The sequence below is a fragment of the Pezoporus occidentalis genome, unplaced genomic scaffold (genome assembly GCF_034315485.1).
Source record: "Pezoporus occidentalis ecotype Australia unplaced genomic scaffold, CSIRO_AGI_Poc_V1 ctg11, whole genome shotgun sequence".
Classification (NCBI taxonomy): domain Eukaryota; kingdom Metazoa; phylum Chordata; class Aves; order Psittaciformes; family Psittacidae; genus Pezoporus; species Pezoporus occidentalis.
Genome location: NW_026912886.1, coordinates 1,416,784 through 1,437,559, shown reverse-complemented (window position 1 = coordinate 1,437,559; position 20,776 = coordinate 1,416,784). Strand labels below are relative to the sequence as shown.

General features: G+C 44.3%; 1 protein-coding gene across 4 annotated transcripts in view; it reads right to left on the bottom strand.

Moving 5' to 3' along the window:
• RORA (RAR related orphan receptor A) overlaps positions 1-20,776 on the bottom strand; it is a 348,414-nt gene that overhangs the window by 7,055 nt on the left and 320,583 nt on the right. For 3 of the 4 annotated variants that reach the window (XM_062626362.1, XM_062626381.1, XM_062626372.1), the window contains 7 exons: positions 16,510-16,595; positions 8,483-8,624; positions 6,464-6,859; positions 3,567-3,688; positions 2,281-2,413; positions 1,411-1,518; positions 33-143 (listed from right to left, as the gene is read on the bottom strand). In XM_062626362.1, the coding sequence (XP_062482346.1) occupies positions 33-143; positions 1,411-1,518; positions 2,281-2,413; positions 3,567-3,688; positions 6,464-6,859; positions 8,483-8,624; positions 16,510-16,595 (1,098 nt within the window). The remainder of the gene's footprint in view (positions 1-32; positions 144-1,410; positions 1,519-2,280; positions 2,414-3,566; positions 3,689-6,463; positions 6,860-8,482; positions 8,625-16,509; positions 16,596-20,776) is intronic. The other variant, XM_062626390.1, reaches the window with a different exon arrangement.

The window sequence follows — 20,776 nt, the reverse complement described above, 5'->3', positions numbered from 1 at the left end:
AAATAAACCTAGAGCAAAGCTTTGTCTCTTACCTGCCGACATTAAAACGAACGCAGAGAACAAGGCTATCTCATCTTCTGTCAGGTGCATAGAACATAAGCTTTTTCCAAATTCAAACACAAAGCTAATGAAGTCTTCACAACCTGCCAAAAAGAAGGCACAGCTCATGCAACATTGTTCAGAACTACTAGAGAGTTACAGACTGTTGATTTAGTCTGATGGAGGTGAAAAATAGAGGCAAAATACTTCCTAGGGGAATGGTCTTCTCGTTAAGGACCATGAAGCAGTGGTAGTGAGGTCTCTCTCCCTCATGCCTGAGCTTATTATGCCACTTCCCCAAGTCCCCAGCTCCCACACCTGGCAGCCAGGATTACGAAGGCTTGGCATGCTGCATCTTTTCCACATTTGGTTCTTCTGAGGTAATGATGGATACAACCCAAGCAATTTGAAACCTCAGAATTGTTTTAGCTTTGTTTCTGTTCCTAAATGGAACTTTCTTACATCACTGTGGACTGGAGGTTCAAAATGTGTACTTGAAAGTAAGACTGCTGAGCACACAGAAGGCAAGGGGAGAGGCATGCAAGGTACATGCAGGAGCAAAGGGAGAAGCCAAAGTCTGAAAGCTTTTCATGCAGAAAAGGAACTGTCCTGTCACCCATTCTCTTGTTCACACAGGTGTAAGTCAGGTTACTGCTGCTGTTATACATGCTGTTAGAAGCTCAGAAAGTGGAGCCCTGCTTTGAAGGGGATTGCAACCTGATGGAAGGAGGGCTCTTCTCTGCTCATTGCAGCCCCAACCCAGCCTAAATGTCTAGATGTAGTTGCTAACAAATGGAAATTATTTCACTGGAACCCACATGTGACACTGCGTCCTCTGTATTGCCTGACTCTGACCTTGTACTGTAAAGTGTTTGAGAAAGGCAGAGATTACTGCAGTAATTATGCCGCATCCTCTGCTGCCATATTTTCACTGCCCTCCAAAATGGCTTACATCCTAAATCTACACCCAGTGAACTGCAGCCTTTTAAAACTAGCAAAAACATACAGAAATTTCAAATTATGAACTGTAGTTTAATAATAAAAAAATATATGTTTACAGTATCTTACCTGCAAACAACTGGACTTTGCACGTTACAGAACACTCAATATCTCCAAAGCATTAACATCAGTATATCCAAAATTAGCTTAAAATCTGCTGCCTTTTCCAACACGATCTATAAAATGTTTCTCTAGCTATGAAATCTGGGCTTCTGTTGTCAACAAGTGCATCCAAACTGCTCTACCCTGATCTAAGTGTTGAATTACAGCTCCAACAGTCCTTTACTGCTGTTGCAACAAAAAGCAGCTCTCCCCTTGCCTTATTATGTTTATGCTGTTTTTATTAAGATACAACACTTGACAGTTCCTTACCTAAGGACTTGAAAACCTCTGGGCTAGCATACTTGCCATCAAAGTAGACTGTGTTGTTCTGGGAGTCAAAGGCACGGCACATTCTGATGAACACAACCTCTAAAGACCCTAAAACAGAAACAATGTATGTTTGACTAGTGAGGTTGAGACCTGCTGCGAAAAGCAAGTGAGGCTTCAAAACGTTCCTATGCCCTGTGCTCATTCAGTATCAGTTGAGTGGGGCGGCAGGTGTCTGGGCAGGGCATAGTTTGATTCGCTTGTAGAATTACAAGAATTCCCATAAACCCCTTTGGAAGTTTTTGTTAAAGCCACTCAGTTAACGCTAATAAATAACTTCCATTTGAGTAATGAAGTCTCTGAAGTCAAAGCAGTTGGCTCAGATTTATACTGATGAAGCTTTGACAACTTTGTCCAGTATTTGTAAACTGCATTACTTCTACAGCATCCGGCCCAGGACAGGCTGGATTTTTACCTTGAAACACTGTTACTCACTCTTAGTAAGCCAAAATAAAACACCTGATTCCAACTTTTCCATCTTAACACCCTCGTTGCTCCTTTTGTTCATAATGAAACTGTCACATGTAGACTTGAACTCATTCTACCCAGAGTAACTAAGGAGGTGGATTACTTCACACAAGGACACAGACAATTTGTAAGGTTCTTCCCTTGTATTATTTTAAATGATCATTGTACAACATACGTAGATAGGATCACAGAATGGTTTGTGCTGGAAGAGACCTTAAAGATCACCTAGAGTTCCAACCCCCTGCCACGCGCAGGGACACAGTATTCATATACAATTCCTGTATACAGGTAACACTTTCCTCAATCAAAACTAATAGAAGCAGACCTTCAAACTGACCCACATACCTGCTTTTAAAAGCACAATTTGATCGTTTTGACACAGTTCCATAAAGCCATCAATGCGTTTGGCAAATTCCACTACATACTGTATAGCTTCTGTTATTTTGACTGCGCATAACTGCCACATTACCTCCCTTTGCTGTTTGAGAGAAAAAAAAAATCGAACAATTACTGATCAAGCTTTGGAAAGCCCATCTGCATCAAGTAAAACCAAGCAAGTTCTCTCCAGCACTCCTGGCTACAGTCTGCTTGTTGGACAATGGGAATTAACCTCCCAGCCAAAGCCTCCTGTGTATGAGCGAACAGTGCAAACATGTGAGACTTCTTCAGGGATGTCAGAAGAGATCCAGGTTGGAGTATTTTTATTTCATAAGCTAAAAATGTCAAAGTAGAATGATTCCTGCCATTTCAGTGGGAATTTTATTTGCTGCATGAAAAGAGAATGCTAATTTACACCAGCAGTGTATAATCACATCCTTCCTGTCAACTTTCTGTAGTTTGTACTGAATGTGAACTGTCTGACTAGCTCATGTTCCGAAGGATACGTAACAATACACATATCTGAAAATCATCTTGTTAACAACATGAAGACAGCATGAAAGTAGTGATTTTTTCATGTGCTGGCAATAATTCAGAATGAAATTACCTTACGAGTGGAAAAAAATTATATTCTTAAAGGTTAAATATTTTTTGGTGGAAATGACAAAGAGATTCAAGGAACAGTGTGCTTTAATAGGACAGCTTTCCAGAAGTAGCCACTTGGCAGGAGTTTGTGATGGAAGCCATGTTTGAAATCCAAAGGTGGATTGAATCTTACAGTGTGTCCCCCTCTGCCGCAGCACAGAACTGCAGCCCCAGTGACAGTGGTGGAGTGGGGTCAGGACCACAGCCAGGCTTTGGAGGCTGGAAACCTGCCCGAAGTCTGTGTCAGCCCTGTAAAATGACACAACTTGGTGGCTTCAGCTTCTGTTGTTGCTGTTGATCCAGGAGATTATCAATGAAAATATTACTATAATGGGGTGTTTAGGATAGAAAATCTGTCTCTGGTTTCTAACCCTTGTTTGTCACGGGCAGACTTTAGGAGCACAGCTCTTCCTGTACCTGTCCTGATCACAAAGGACAGGATATCCCAGTCATCTTGCTGCTTTGGATGCTAGCACATTATTTTGTTTGAAAACACAACTACATTCCTGACAGTAAACAGAAAGCAGTGAAAAAGTGAATTTTGCAGTGTGTTACGGAAATACCATGCTTTAAAAGCCCCCATGCCATAGTGTGGCATGCTCCTGTACCTTGTTCTGGTAGTTCTCGATCTCTTCCTGCAGGAAAGTCTGCCATGTTATCTGCTGCAGCTCCTCTCGCAAGTACTGGCACGTTTCCATGTGCGACTTGGAAATGTTCTGTGCAAGGTGTTCTGGAGGGAAGAGCACACAGGGACACGCGTGAACAGCGCCCAGCTGCACCGCAGGGCCGGGGCCGCGCTCGCAGACCCCCGCTGCAGGAGGGCAGGGGGCGAGGGGCCGCCGCTGGCAGAGCTTCGGCTGAGGGAGCCGGGGCCGGGTGCTGCTGCCGCACCGCCCGCTAGGGGGCGCTCGGCGGCCGCGCACCGAGCACGGGCCGGGTTTGGGTTGAATTCGGGCGGTTTTGTGAATGAATGAACCCCGCCGCGGCGGGGCAAGGCGGCAGCTCCCGAGCGCTTCGCACACGTGGAGCAACCCGGGATGGAGCCACCCGGCAGAGAGCACCCCGCGAGCACCCCCTCACCCAGCAGCACGCACAGGGCACGGCGCAGCGCTGCCAGCCGGGCACCACAGCTGTAAGAGCCGTCTGTGCCTCTTACAACGGGAGCTGTCTAACACACACAGAAAGCCAGCACCGTGTGCTGGTGGCAAGCAGGACACTGCCACGTGGAGGGAGGGAGGGAGGGAGGGAAAAGTTTCTTTGTTGCTCCCACGTCATTAAAAACACAGCTGGAAAATGCGCCATTAGAGAAGGTCACTAACACCATGCTGAAGACTCAAGGGTTCTTCTCTCTAGCTTTAGAGTACTGACTGCGAGTGACTTGAGATTTCCATACAACATTTTAATTCCAAATAAACCATTCTCTGCTGCTAGAGTTGGTTAAAAGACCCATGAGGCAGATTTATATTCATTAATAAAACTTGATTCCCTAAACCTTTAGGAACCCTGCTAAAGGTGTGAACAGCATTTAGATATCTGAATTCCACCTTTACCTTGTCTTTCTCTTGCCTACCCTGACTTTCACACCTGTGTTCTGGTTTAGAGCCCTGGTGACTTGTCTCCCACAGTGCTGCTGCTGGTGCTTTTGCAGGCTTGAAACGAACAAGAATGGTTATGATGCCAGGGGGCTGGAGCTGGGTCTGCTGTGAAACTTACTTGGTTTGGTAACAACCAAACCCAGCTCTACAAGTGGAACTGCTGGACCAGTCGACCTGCTTAGTGCACACCTACTGCATCAGTAGTTTGATGTAAGAAACAACCTGAAAAGTCTTTAACATACAGCTGAGCTAAACTCAGATGATACGTGCTACCTGAGCATCAGCAAGGCAGAGCATCAGGTGGTTTATACTTTGGTTGCCATCACAGCTTTCACGTATTTCAGAGCAAGTTTCTTTTCTTACCAGTGCGTACTTAAAACATTTGCTCTCACCAGCAGCACCTGACAGCTTTATCCCTGTGCCCTTGTGGGATACGGAGGTGAAATATTACCATGTTACTCACAAGCCTCAGTTCTGTGTTTCAGCACACACCTAATAAACACTTTCATTGAGCAGCCCCACCTTTCTAAATTGAAACCTTAGTCTGGAAGACAAACATTCTCCAAATACTGTTCAGCAGTGTCAGTGCTGGGCACATAAATCACGCTTTGTAGGGTCTAAATGTAAGCACTGCGTAAGCAACATGACACACTCATTTCAGGCCAGCATTCCAAACTCAGCACCTGGCCTGGGACACAAAAGCCCTTTCTTTTTTCTGTGGGTTTAATGTAGCTCTTTCACTGGCTCCCACAAGAACATTAACAGCCCTCTGATTGAGGCAAAGCTGGTAGCCTTTATCCTCGTGTTTTCTTCCCATTTTTACTTATCTGTAACTGAAGTTATTTGAACTCAAGCCAGACACAGTATTTTGTCTGTCACAACAAATCATATTGCTGAGAACAGAAGGACATTAAGAGGAAAGGACATTAGAAGGTGAGGACATTAAAAGGTAATAAGCCTTCTTGACCCTTCCTCTCTGCAAAACTTCTCAAACAAACATAAACTAAAACAAGCAAAAGTTTGTACCATCTGTTTGTCTCGAATTTAAAAAAAAAGGCTTGCAAAAAGATACATTTAACATGGAACACCTCATTTTCAAACTGTTTTTAGGTTTTTATAATGGAATAATTAGCAAAAAGGTTGCTTAAGCAAGCAAAATCAGTTCTAAGCACCTGACTGCTTAGTTAAGTAACAGAATCTTAAAGCCACTTCTGTGCTGGCCTGTTCCAGGTTACTTATAGCCAGTTAACAGAGCATGCTCTGACTCGAGCTTCAGATATTGACAAGCCGTGATTGTGGAATTCAGCCCTAGCATATCACTCTGGGAAGAACTGACAGTAAAACGTGCTCATTAATGTGGTTGGTGTAAGGGAAATCACCGGAACTTGCTACTTGGTAAGATATTCTTCAGCATCTGGGGATGCTTTTTGACCAGTGGCAGGAGAACTGCCTCCAATCACCCTGGTGCTTTGGGTTCATGTTTCCCAGGTACAGGTGGAGAGCAGAAGAAAGTCAGCCTCCTGACTTCTCGTTAGAAAATAAGAGTATGAGGTAATGGAAGAGAGGATAAGATGTTCAAAACCAATCTGCAGCAAAAGGAACGCTCCGTTTCTCAGCACTAATCATGGGCTCACTAATCAGCATTCAAAGGGTTCTGTTACAAGGACTGACACCAAAACCAACGCTTCTAGAGCTGACCAGCCACAAGCTCCCAGGATCTTTAGTCCAGTTCCATCAGGTGTTCACCATGTCCTGGGGGTGACGGTACTGTGCCCATCACAGGAGGATGCCCACACATGCCCACAGCTCTACCAAAGCAGCATTCTCACTACTGCCTGGCTACATGTGTCACTTCAATCCAAAGGGTTACTATTAAGACAGTTACAACGGAAGCTTTTCTCTCTCATTACCTAATTCTGCCATGGACACAGTTGGAGAGGTCTCCCCATTTGTAAAAGAACAATACGGGAAGAAGCCCGATGCTGGTGTGTAGTCACATATTGGTTCTGGTTTGATTCCATTAATATCAAGACCCGACTGATCTGGAGAAGGCTGTATGTCTAAGTAGAAGCTGCTAACTGCAGAGTCTGCTTTGCTACCTTCAGGGGTATGCCCATCAATGTAATTACTGAGGTCATCATGTAGCTCTGTTAACCCATTGGTGGTGATATTGTATGTTGGTGTTAGTGGTTCTGCCTCTCCTGGTTGCTGCTGGTGATCTCGCTGCTGCTGCTGCATTCGATGCTTCTGCACCTCCGCATACAGGCTGTCCCTCTGCTTCTTTGACATTCGACCAAACTTTACAGCTGAAACACAGACACACAACACGTTACATTGCTACAAACCCACTAATGCACTTTCATTGTCTTGGAGCTTTAAATACTACATGGAAGGATGCAGTATAAAAGGCAAATCAGCTGAATAGGCAGACCTAAGAACCACTTCTGCAGTTACAGGTAATGTAGCTGCAGGATCTACTCATTAAAAGACCATCCTAACGTGATACTTAAACGGCCCATTGGAAGTCACTGGTTTAGAGGAACCCATTAACTTCCCACTTCTATACCAGAAGGATTTTCTCTTACACACCCGCTGAAGTTGACAGATGCACCTCCTCAGCATTCAAACCCTACCTAGAAAAGCAGAAGCAAGATAGAATATGCAGGCTTGAGATGAACTGTCCAGCCGCTGCTAGCTGCACACTCCTCCTACAACATGAACCTAGAGTTAAGTCTAAACACGTGGGGCCTCTCTCAGAGAGTATCAAAAGCAAGCTTTATTGATACTAGAACCAAAGCACATAGGAAGGACCACAGAACCTGCTTTCAGTGCAGCTTAAAGTGACAAGCAAAAATGTTTACCCAGCGAATTACTGTTAAAACTATACATATGTATGTGTGTATGTATCTCTCCACAAAATTGTTACTATTTTGAAAAGTACCCACAGGAAGTGTAAGCCAGAAGCAACTGGTTTGCCACATCCAGGGAATTCCTAAGAACATAGTATGTGATTTCTAGGGCCTCTATCAGCTGTAGAAACCTCTTTTAGGAAGGTGACAGCCACCTTGTGCTTTTCTACAGGGAAGCAAACCTGTCGTGGGGATCAGCTGTTACATGATCAACCGCTCCAGGTTCTTAGTTTCATGCCCAATAAAAAACTTCAGATAATGTAATTCAAGAAGTTACTCTCCTTCATCAGGCCTCTTGTACATAAGAGTAACACATATGTGTTGGCAGAACATGCAGCGTTGCTGTCACTAGCAGTGGAAAACAATGAGTCAGATCTTCAAATTGGGTAGGAGATGGCAGCTTTGGTACATCTCTGGGGGAGGCATGCAAGTATCAGCCGCAAATCCAGTTCTAGCTGAGTTCCATAAGCTTCCGTTTTACAGAGGTGGGTTTTCCCTGTTACACCAGGTCTAATTTTGAGCTTATTATTCTCAGCAGTGGAACTCATTTTCTTCAGAACTTCTGAAAAAACACAGTGCTATTTTCAAGTTGTGTTTCTCCCTATAATTCATTACACACACATTGAAACTTCTGTCTTGTGAAGCAGTTCTGATCTGTGCTGATACAGCAACCAGAGCATTACCTGCTGCTGTGGTGTGGGACTCAGATTGGAGTGGACCCAGAGAGAAAGTGTTAGCATCAGACTAAAACCTGCATCTTCCAGAAGTGACCAGAGGCAAAGCTCTGAACTGAAAACTATACCAGATGAGCAGGAAAGAGAGTAAACCCCAGAGCTTCATATGTGTCCTGATTCATAGCTATTTAATGTGAATATATAACAATAACTACACCCCTCTTGATGATCTCAACTATCAGCCCTATGCACAATGAACCTTAAATCCTAGGCTGTTTTAGCAGAACACAGTCATGCTAAATGCTGTTTGGTTTTTGCAGTTCAGGTGCATGTCAGCAGAGCTCACCATCCCGAGACATCCCCACAGCAAGGCATTTCTGTAGCCGACAGTGCTGGCAGCGGTTTCGACTGGTCCGGTCGATGAGACAGTTCTTCTGCCGGGGACAGGAGTAGGTGGCATTGCTCTGCTGACTCCTCCTGAAAAAGCCCTGTAACAATCGCAAAACACGAGTCAAGAAGCTGCCAAGTGATGGAGCAAAGACAGACTTGGAAAGGCAGCACACCAGCAGACAAGGAAGTTCAAGTGCACTACAGTTAGCTGAGGAAGGTATGGAGGGTTTGGCTGTTTTTTCCCCTCTCTTCTAGAAGCAAACCAACCCCAGTCACCAGTAGGAAACAGCTCCTTAAGAAGTGTTGTGACACACAGAGGAATTACACCTTTTTTTCACCGGTTTTACAGACCCCACATCTGATCCTTTCCAAATGAGCTAAAACTACCCAGAGACCCAGATTTCCTGTCTTCCCTGGGTCTGCACAGATCTGCAAAACAGGGAGGATTCAGGAGCCCTGTTCTTTGGAGATGTCAGTGGCAGGCCTCGGTGTCCAGCCTCCCCCAAGGATGTCTGTGTTTAGCACAGTGTGTGATGCCAAGTGGGGCCTTCAACAAAGAAAAAGCTTTAAAGGTGTTTTTTTCCTAATTAGTTTGATGCTGGGGGTTTTGAGGTTTTGTTCAGCTCAGCACAGGGTCGAGATCTGCCAGGAGGGAGGAAGCTGAAACACATCTTACATGTTTTTTCTAAGTCAAGTGCAATGGGCAGACCCCCCTCCCAGCAAAGTGAGTGCTGCAAGGTTGGCAGTAGTCACAACTTGGGACTCTCCATCAGGACCGTGCGTGCTGGTAAGCAGGATGCCAGCTGTTTGCTTTGAAGTGCATGGCATGTTTTAGCCACAGACTGCCCAAACAGCAGCTGGTGCATGCGTAATACCTGCTTCACAAGGATGCTGCAGAAACGGAGTCATTCCAGCCCAGTGTTTTAGTTTTATGTTGCCACATAATGGATTCATTAACAGCGCTGCACAGAAAACACCTCCTCAGAAATGCTGGGCATCTTGTAATTAGAGCTGGACTTTTCCCAGTTCTTCCTTCATTCAAAGGCCCCATCCTGGAGCCCCTCAGCACACGTACGTTCTGTCCAAAGAACCGGTGAACTAAAACAACAGGAAGAGACTTCCCAGCAAACCTCCCTCAGGCAGAACCAGAGCTAAAGACCCCTGCTCCATTGTATGAGGAGGAACCAGTCTTCATCCATGATGCTCCTTTTAGTAAAGCTTTAATGGGGAAACATGGAATATATAAAAAATGAGGAAACTGAAGATGTCTGTTTTTTATCCTGTTTTCCTGTGCATCATTTCTCACCCATTTATTCTGGTCTCTTGTTTCTATAGGATTGAACTTTCAACTGTTCTTTAATGTCTGCCAATAGAGAGACTGAAAGTATTTCACTTACTGAGCTCTGATGGAGTGAAAACCTGAAACACCATGGAAATTTCTACCATTCCAGCACCATGACTGATCCCCCTGGAGGAACCAACTCTTCGGTAGCAGACAGCTGAATTTCCAGCTCTGGCAGCACCCTTAGTGGAGCCTGTCACTCCAGTGCAAGTACACACGAAGTGCAGTGGGATTTGTCAGCAGAACAGTGGTGGGTACCGACCTGACCCGTGATGTCCTGACCAAGGTTCTGCACCTCCACACTGTCAGCCCCTGATAATTTCAGTTCCCCGAACACTGAAGGACGTGCTCACACATGAACTGTATAAAGCCTGCCACCGCTGAGGTCCTGAAAGTCAACTTAATCAACGTGTAAAATGAACCTGGCTCAATCACCTCAAAGATCTATACATTTTCCTTTAGCTGAGACATACACTGAGTCTGCACTGCCAGTTTGGCGTATCTCCCTTCATTAAGAATGGTCTTCTCAGGCTGAGGATTATTTTTAGGAGTATAATGGGGAAAATACCAGACTTTTTGCTTTTCCACATTTTCCCTAGAGACACAGCTGCTCAATACATTTTAGTGTACAATATATCTACCAAGTTACAGCTTGAGGCTAAATTTTCAATAGAGCAGGACTGCCTGAAACTGGGGTCTTTCAAAGCACTTGCACTTTACAAGCAGGAGATGTAGTACAGTGCTTTTAAAACCAAACCCTACACTGTTATCTGGGCATGCTGAAAACATCAGCAGAAGCCAAAGCAAAAATCCCCCCTTGCCTCAAACTCCAGAAACAAAACTGAGCTTGTCCAGAGCTCAGACATACCCATATCTGATTCGGGACTGAACTGCCAATGGAGTTAAACTGAGGGTGTTTCACTCTCAAAGTTCTTCTATATTATTGTCATTTGCCTGTGAGTTTTCTAAGTTTGGGCTCTCCTATCATTGTAAGACATGGGGAAGCCCGTATTACAAGAGCCTTCTGTAAGTAAATAAGAGTTTCTTCCTCAGTTGGGTTTTCCCCCTTCATTAGGAGAAGGAGAGACGCCACAATCTGTTCTATTCCCTGGCTTTTGCCAGAGGCACAGAGCTAGCTATAATTTTTCCACCAGGAAGGAGGAGGTGGATGCATGCCTGGTACACGTGTCTACATCCAAGCATTATGCAAACCAGCCCAGGCCACATGCTTTCCATGGCATGCATGTTGAAAACCATTACTTTACATGCAGGCAGTTGCCTAATGGGCCATGGGCAGAGCAGACCCCTCTGGATCCAGCACAGGAACAGAACTGCTGCTCCACTCCAGAAGCCACCGTGGGACACGGCTCTGAGCGACGGCTCTGGCAGCGAGCGCGGAGCCCTGCCTCCTCCTGATGGCAGCACAAAGATCCAGCTGATTCTGATGAGGCCCCATTGAGCTTTGCATGTCTCCCTTTTTATGTAGATGTATTAGCCTGGTGCCAGAAGAAGAGCAGAGCAGATTACAAGCCATAGCTTCATCTCTGCGTTTCAGCCTCCTATTTATACACAACACAATATACGGGTTTTCAGATGCTGCCAAGAAATCAAGTTTGGGAAAAAAGGGCACAAGAACTTTTCATCTGCAAGTCAGTTCGAATAACAACTTGTTAAAAACGAACTTTGAAATGTAAATAGCAGCTTCTGCAGTCTTTGCGTAGTTGCAGTAACCTCAGTGCTCGGGATTGCAGAGGTCTGTGTGCTCCGCAGCAGGGAAAAGCCCGCTGTGCTTCCCAAAGTCGCAGCCGGCAAAGCCCCGGCTCCGTCTCCACTGTGGCACAGGCTGAAATGCTGATCTCATGTTTGGTCTTTTGACAAATTTCCCTTTAATGAATTGATTCCTACAGTTCATTACCATACCCACTTCCACTTCTGTATACACATATGTCTTAATTAGCTGCTCATTGGCTGGTTAATTACAAGAAAACAGCTGACAGCTGCCTCGCTGCATCCTAATGGCAGACGTTCTGGAATGACTCTATGCAAGCCTATGACAACAAAGGCTTTTTCATAATCCCATGATTTATGGCTAATACTTAAAGACTTCCACGTATCATTAAGTTTTGCAATATTCTCAGCAATTAACAATTAGTTGGGGGGATCATTCTTTTACTGTTTTCTACAGCAAACCATCAAGACACACCAGAAAAATACACTGTCCTATGAAAGGCAGATCAACTTTTTAACCCTTTTAAAACAACAAGCACACAGTTCAGTTGGAAAGGGAGGAGAGTGTTGCGACAACACTGTTTAAAAACTTCGGCAATGAAGTATTTGACAACAAAGTTACAGAGCCACTGAAAACAGAGACAAAATATTCCATTTTACAGATGCATTAAAGACAGGAGTGAGGTTGTGTTCATTGGGTTACACAGGGCTCCTGATTGCCCATGCTGTAACAGGGCTCATCTCTAACGTGTTTTGCTTAGAATTGGCTAGGAAAACAAAAATAGAAGAACTTCAAAGCCTGAATTCAGGTGCATGCTTACAACACTACAGTAATGGCAGGCTGGCCAGCGAAGAAAGTGAACAAAGGAAACAAATGACCAGAAGTAATGCAAGGTGGGAAGTGACGATACAGCAGGTACTGTTCTGAAGTAACACACACAGGCATTCCTGGTAGTTAAAATGAACAAGACCATCTTTGGTCTTAAAAGAGGTAAGAGGGAAAAGCTGGTATCGATAAACCTTTGCCCAGCGGTGCCCTGCAGGGATGGCTTTGAGACCAAGTGTTGCAGGAAAGGAAAGAGGGGGGCACACTAAGGCGCCTGTAGGTTAGTTGGGCATGAACTGACAGCACTGGCAGCACCTGCACACTAAAACCCATAGTTCATTAACAAAATCCTGATTTCAAACTACATGCTTTGCTATGTCCTTCTGGAGAGTTCAGGAGTTTTCTGACAATGCTGAACCGGATTCAGCTTTCAGCTATGAGAACAATGGCTGTGTACAAAGCAGTCTCCTTTCTTAGCACCACCCCTGGTAGAGAGCAAAAGATTGTTACTGGGTTCCCACAACTAATGGTTGAAGAAATGCTCCGTACAGATATGAGTCTTTTTAGTAATGCTGCTGCAACATTACTATTTCCAAACTTACGGAGCAGAATAAACTTCTGAGTTGTGACACAGTCTTTGTGTCATTCCTCACCCGTATTTCTGAGTGATTAATCTCATCTTGCCTTGTATGTTGTATACAGGGTATCAGCAGTGGTTGGAGAGAAAAAAAAAACTGCTCTTTTAAAATTTAGGCTATATAAATAAGCCGCTGGAGCCCTCCCAGACAGAGTATAAAACAGAGCCTGGCTAAAACCTGTTTTTCACTGGATGGAGGGAAGCAGAGGGGGTGTTCCATTTTATTTCTTAAAGGCAGATTGAAATTCAGCTCAATAGTTGGATGGGTTGGGAGTATTCAATGATGTTTGTCCAAAGCACAGCCAGTAACTTCATAAAACCAGGCAGTTAACATCAGAGTGGGGTAGGAAATGAACACTTCTCACAAAACAGTAACTGGCTTCATTACAGATCTTCAATTCTAGCTACGTGAAACAATTTAACAATGAAAATGGATCAGAAGACTTTCAACCGTATGAAATGCAGGAGTCACAACCCTGTAGAAGAGCAACAGGATCAGCAATTTGACAAGAACCTGTGATCTCATACACGATACAGATTAGGATTGCAAAGTAGGTCCCTGCAACTAGAACAACCCTTTAGGTTTTAAATAAATTACTTTTCCTGTGGTCACTGGTATTTATACAGTAACACCTAAGTTAATGTTACTATTAAGTAACATTAAAGTTCACAGCAAACCAGAGTGAAAATAGCAAGAGCTGAAAACACCCCACTTTGCGCTGCTGGTGCTGCCTGTACATCACTCTTGACAAGCCTGGCTTGAGAGGGCAGCAACACATCTGTTCACTTTTGAGAGCTAAAGCCCCGACCGTGTCATCTGACACACACAGATGGGTGTGTAGCACCGGTGCAAGAACCTCACTGACTTCTCTGCGATGGTCTGCTGGTGCAGAACATCAGCTCCAGGAATTGGAGAACTGGGAACTAGGTCTTCGCAGCAAAGTGCTTTTTACAAAGGAAGATTTAGTGTAACATGAAGAGCAATGTAAGCATGCTGAAACCTGCAGAGATCATAGCCACAGAAAGCTGGGAAAAACCCCATACCAACACACACCTGGCTCCCTCGGCAGATGCCAAGCTATGCCAACTTTTTCACCAGCCAAAATATTTCTGTTGGGTGAGACTTTGTTGACATTACTGTGGAAAAGTGTAGCACAAACAAAATCCATTAGCTACAGTAGGGCATTCTAAATGCTGTCTCGGTCATGATCATTTAAACTCCTCCTGCGACTTGTGCCCACTAGCACTGCCCTAGCTGCCACCACTCACAGGTCATCTGGGCTCTGGCATTAAAGAGTGAGCTTCAGAGCAATTTCCTTCCTGAAAGGGAAATACCTTGGTTACCTAAGTGGATATTCACGGGCTTTCAAATCCTGCCTGAAAGTTTATGGCTAGAAGACGTCACTCTGCTACTCCAAGAGAAGGAGAAAATGCCCAGCTTCATTAACAGGGCTGCTGTCTGTCTTACCCATGCACACTCCGCTTCCAAGGTTCAAGTGGCTCCAGTGTGCTCAGCATTCCTTTCCACCTGGCTCTCCTCCCACTTCTCCCCACCAGCTGCCTGTCCCTGGGGAATTCTCAGCATCAGACCGAGGGCTGCGCAGAGCTCCCAGAGAATGCAGCTTATACAGAATGCCAATAATGAAAATAATCTGTTTTGAAACATAAGGAGCTGCACACACATTTCTTGCTGTCAGGGTCATGTCTGATGTTCTGAGTGCTGGACGTACACAAAGGACTCTTCTAATAACTCACACTTGCATTATTCCTAGGAAAAGCACAGTCCCTGATGGAGGGATACTTGATGGACATGTCTGTCTCTTACCTTCAGTGCTACCTACTAATAGAACTGCATGGTGTGCTCCACTGCCTCCCCTCCTGCATTTTAGAGGGGCTTTTCTCACACATGCAGGACTTGGGAGAAGGTAAAGCAAAGGAACTGCATGAAGATGAAACAACAAACAGTTCAGCTGGCAACTTTCCTTTCCTTTGGCAGCCCGTTCCTGTTCTGCAACAACCCATGTTGAGAAAGGCCTGTTCCTTGTCTAGGCGAGCAGTAGCGCTGCGCTGACCTCAGTCTGTTGACAGGGATGGTTCATCACCGATCTCGAGGCTCAGGTACACTGGGATACAGTGGCCCCAGCTCGCTTAAGGATTAAAGAGGTCTCAGATGTTGAACATAACTCGATACTCTTTGACAAGATGGTCATACAGCAGAATTCTCACTGCCAATGTCTGCCACTTCACAGCTGAAATCTGATAAAAGCTGCTTGACCACATAAAGCTGTCAAACGTAACCACTTCATTATCAACCCATTTTAGTCATTTCTGACATATCCTACAGTAACAGCAGTTACAAAGAGCAGAAGGTGCTGCCCTGTTATCATTCCAACATGCTTAGATTTTTAGTTTCTTCTCTTCCTTCTTACCAACACTTCCATGAGACTATGTGTGAATGGAAATACAAAAATCTTCCTCGGAAAACACAAAAGAAATCTCTATAATGTGAAAGCAAGGAAGCTACTGTTTGAAGATGGTTAGCAGTATCGAGCAAACCAGGAGAGCAGACTGAAAACTGTCACAAATTCTTCACCCCTTTAATGTAGCTTAGCAGTAAGAAAAACTATCAGCATGGAATTGCAACATGTGTGCACATGAGGAAAGCAGAAGCCAGAGCACAGCTGTGCACACTGTGGCACTCCAAGCTAGCACTGTAATTGTGCACCAGTGATAGAAAGGAGTGATTAGCTTCACAGCGCTCTGGCCTAGAGTTAGTGTTGTCCAAACGATTTCTTGCTTGTGAGAAACAAACTAACCAACACATAAATGCTTTCAATGTAACCCTTGTTCACTGGAGTTACTGAAGGTACAAATGAGGAAAAAAAATTAAAGCCTAAACTTTACACAGCAATGGTTGCATTGCAAGGAACAGGCACCAAACAGTTCTGTGCAACATCCCCCATACCAACCAGAATGGATGTGCAACTGTAGCAGAGGACAAAGGAAAACTGAGAAGTCAGAGAGCTCTCACGTATGGCAGCACAGCTTCTCAGCCATTCACTAAGCAGAAAACAGAGAGGGAAATTCAAAAGCCCCAAACTCTCAAATGAATCCCCAGAACAGATTTTTTGTGGTGTGCTTGAAGCGGATGGTCTTTCTGTACCTCTTCTGCTTACCCACAGAGAAAGTTCACAGCACACACACTACAGCTGCAAGGTCTTTAAGGCTTGTCCCAAAATCTGGCGTGGGGTTTGCGTGTGTCACACAATGCCATATTTCAAACCCAAATAAACCCAGTCCTTCAGAATCCCCAACTGATTCCATGTTCTTTGAACTGGAATCCACCGACCCAACTGCAGTGCAACGCTTGCTCTTTACAAAAAGGGAAGGAAAACAAGCACTATCAAAAGGCTAAATGCTGCTTTAAGACTTCCTATTTTAGAAGCTTACCTTGCAGCCTTCACATGTAATGACACCATAATGGATTCCTGATGATTTGTCTCCACAGATCTTGCATGGAATAATTTCAATTTGAGCTGCAACAGAAGCACGCATCCAGTTAATTACATTTTCTTTTAAACACCTTATAAAAGCATTCCCTGATCAGCATTTGTACAGTGAAAACTAATAACCTGCTAAACATTATACTGCATTAACTATTCATTGCTGAACTGCAAGGGTCCCCTAGAGCTTTGAGCTAAATTATGGCTGCTCGTTATATAATGGCTTTTGGCTTATTAAAATGGGTCATTTGAGAAGGTGTTTAAGAACCCACAGGAAGGCTGGAATCAGCATTTCAAAGCCAAAAAGAACAGGAGAGTTCAGAGTTTGGCCGAAGCGCTGAGACAACACCACAAAGGTTTCTTCCAATCTCATTAATGTGAGGTTGTAAAAGGTAATTTTAGAGTTTGCCCTGCCTGCCAGTGAGCACACCTTCATCAGAGGGGTGCCCATCATGCCATCCATTGCTCACCAGTGGCCAGGCCGAGAGAGAAGGGACAGGGCAAAGAGGAAGCGTGCTTTACTTGAGAAATCCAGAAGTCACCTATCTGCCCTGGGAGTGAATTGCCAGCATGTGTTTATGTTAGCCACCACCGAGCAGGTAAGGAAGGGAAGTACAGCAGTGTTCTGGCCAGCTTAGGAAACCAAGGGAGTCGGTGCAGGCTGGACACTGGCAGAGAGATACAGGCTACGAACCCCCCAGTTTTTAAATGGAACTTCAGACATATAAAACACACCTACTGAATTCAGTTCAGTGTGTGGCAAACTCTAAATCACAGCACCCTCCCATTTGAATACATGGATTTAAGAAGCTGCTTGGGAGGCTCAGGAATTCCTCTTCAACTTTTGGGTCATATAACTGCAGTCACTTTGCTAGAAAGCCTTTCTGGATAGGACTAGGCTGAGGCAGTGCTTTGCAGTATCAAAGACCAGCAGTCCACATTGTACATGCGCTTGCACATGCTCACACAAACACAGACTGTACCCATCAGGTCAATAACCAAAAAAATCCCAAGAAAATCCAGTCTTTGCCACAAGAGCATTAGGATCAGGCTATGGCAGATTTCCTGAACCAGCTTATTCTGAACTGGAGCACAAACACAACTCTTGCTGTGGCTCTAACAACCATCAGAAGTGCTGTTAATCTTCTGCGAGGAGCTGAATTCCATTCACAAGACATAAGATTGTTTCGGACAGCTTTTATTGCTCCAGTTTATGGTGGTGACAACACATATAATGACATTTCATTCTGTCTACAATGCATTAGCTTAACTTGGGCTGTACTCTGAACACTGTATTCAAACAGTCATGTCCACTATTGCAGGACACAACGTGCATCTGCTTCCACCATCAGGATCTTTGCAATCTTGACCTTTAATCCCCCACCCTCCCTCCAGCAACAAGAGGATGGGCTGAAATCAAAAGGTGCTTAGGACGCTTAAAGGACAGAAACGCATCTTTCTTGCAGTCTTCCAAAAACTTTTAATTTCACTTTGCTTCCAGCTAACCCATTAAACACAATGGAGCAGGAAGTGAACTAATACAAGGAGAAAATAAAGTGTATGCTCTCTTATTAACATGTTACATTAATTATTACTAGAGCATCAGGTGTTTATGACCAAAACATCAAGAAGAACCCCACTTCACATCAGCAAGCTGGACAACAGGCAAATTCACAACTCAAAATCTGTGCAACATTAGGTTTAGATCCAGAGAGCAATCCTTGGACAAATTCTGGGATAGATCTACTGATTCCTGGTCGTGCCTTTTCAAAGTGAGATTATTTTTCTGCTCTGCTACAGTGAACCTGCAGCTTTCTTCATCTCCTTTGACAGAGTGGTCATGAATATCTCATCAGCTACATGGCAGTGTTACATTTTAAGTCACTTTTATATATATAATTAGTGTCTTATTTTGAATAGGTATGATACAATTGGACCTTGTTTATCTACAATCTCCAGCACATGAGTTAAATCACCCATGAGGCCTGTCCACGCAATCCCTATTTCTTAAGCAACAGGACATTTGCAGAGTGTTTCTGAAGGAATGTAATATGCCTTCAAAGTGATGGCCTAAAGCTAGGTTACTAATAGTCTTAAAGGTGCCATAATTAGTCCCAAATGCATTTTCCAGGATGCATCACCGCTGGAAGAGAATTTCCACAGATTCACAGGCTCCAGATGTGCAGCGTTTGCCAAGCACTGTGTGTGTGAGGAGTGGCACCCAATCAGCTATTGCTTCAGCATTCCAGATTTCCCCCAGTTCAGAAGAGTACTTCTAAACTTCCAAGAGTACTTCTATCTGCAAGGTACTCACTTTCAATGAAGCACGCAGCATTTAAAACCTCAACTTACCATCTCACTCTGAGATACAGGACAGTGGGATGAAACTGGGAAGCACAAATTGCTGGGGACTGCCACAACCAATTACAAATGAATGCACGGGAAGGGATCGGATCAATTACTGCTCCACGTGATGTGCTCTCTGCACATCACTCATTGCACTGGAACCCCTGTCACAAGTTCGTACACTTTCCACAGAGCATTAAAGGACTTAGACACTTTAAACTTACTAAATGCAAACTGCCTCTGCCAAGATTATGCATTTTTCTTATGAGGGTGAAAATATTTTCCCCACTTTTAACTCCGACATGCAAATATGTACTTGCTAAAACCTTGTTCTTATGCAAACAAGGCAGGTGGGAAATATTTTTACGTGTCAAGAATATGTTCCAACTTGGTTTCTCACATTCCCAGAGTTACTTACAGCTTCCTACTGCGCTCACATTAATTGTACCTGTCCTATGCTTTACATATATTTATATGGTATATTTTCCAAGATTATATAAAATACTCTAATTCATGCTTTAGACTAGAATTAGCCTAAATTACAGTTTACAATTTCTGTCTCCTGGGGTGGTGCTCAGGCTGATTCTGGTTCATGCATGAGCAAATTATTTCTTAAATATGAATTGCAGAAGAAAAATAAACTCTTGTGGTTGCTTAGAAACCACTACAGATACCCAGGTGACAGATGTAGTTTGTGTTCCCAGATTAAAGGCCTAAGAATCTTTCACACCCTGAAATAACAGTACTCCAGAATACTACCAAGGATGTCCTGTGCCAAAGGCAGCAAGGAATAGGAATGAAAGACCAAACAAACCACCAAGAGCAGCAAATGTGAGCTCAAGCACACACACCCACCAAAAGTATCAAACAAGTTGCTACAGAAATGGCTCCTGAGAGGGGGAAGTGACCAGAAAGGGCCAGAGGTGGTAATCATAGAATAGTTGGGGTTGGCAGGGACCTACAAAGGCTCTTAAGAACTCATGTCAAGCCTATCTCTATAGGAAAGGGCACCTGACACCCACTGAGGTCTCTCAGTACGTGTGACTTTTAACTGGTAGCTATTCCTAACACTGCAACATCAGGTAATCTTCCTGCTGTAACATCAGATGCTGTAACATCACCTGATCCTCATTTTACAGCAGCAAAATTTGAGTGTGGACTCTTAGACTTGCTCAAAATCAGACAGAACAGGAACTTGAGCCCAAGTTTTATAGGGAAAAAAAGCCTGTGTTTTCTGCTCTGAACCCTTCTTCTTCATCCACTGTGTCTTCACCTGGCAATTGTCTGAAATAGTTCTGGTGCTCTTAGATTACACAACTGCCTCCACCTAATTGCTCATGAATGTGAATGTGCTGAATGCCAGCATTTGTTTGCATCTAGAACAGAAGAACATGCAAGAATATACCTTATTCCCTCCTACTGCAGGCTGTACTTCTTTCCCCAAATCTGGAACACCTTCCCTGGGCTTGCCTGCCTTTTTCAAGCTCCCTCCCCAGACTGACCCCTCTAGACAGCCTCTCCCTCTCTATTAATTTCTGCATCCTGAAATGCTGTGTGGTTCCTTGTGTGGTCTGAGCAGCAGAGGAAGTAATAAATCTAATTCTGTGTTTGTAAGGAAATGCTCTGTACAAGCTCCTCATAACCTTTAGCTCCTTCCTCTCTAACTCTTTGCAAAGACTCGCAATGGGACAAGAGCCAATAGAGCCATGTAGAGCATGGGGCATCTTCCTCCCCAGTTCTGCCATTTAGGGAGAGCCACACTGAGCCTTGACCCAGGACAGGGGATGACCAGTCCATCCTGAAGAAAAACTGTTTTCCAGAGACAGAAGTTTTCCTCTCCCCATTAGTGTGTCTGAATGTTTTCATTC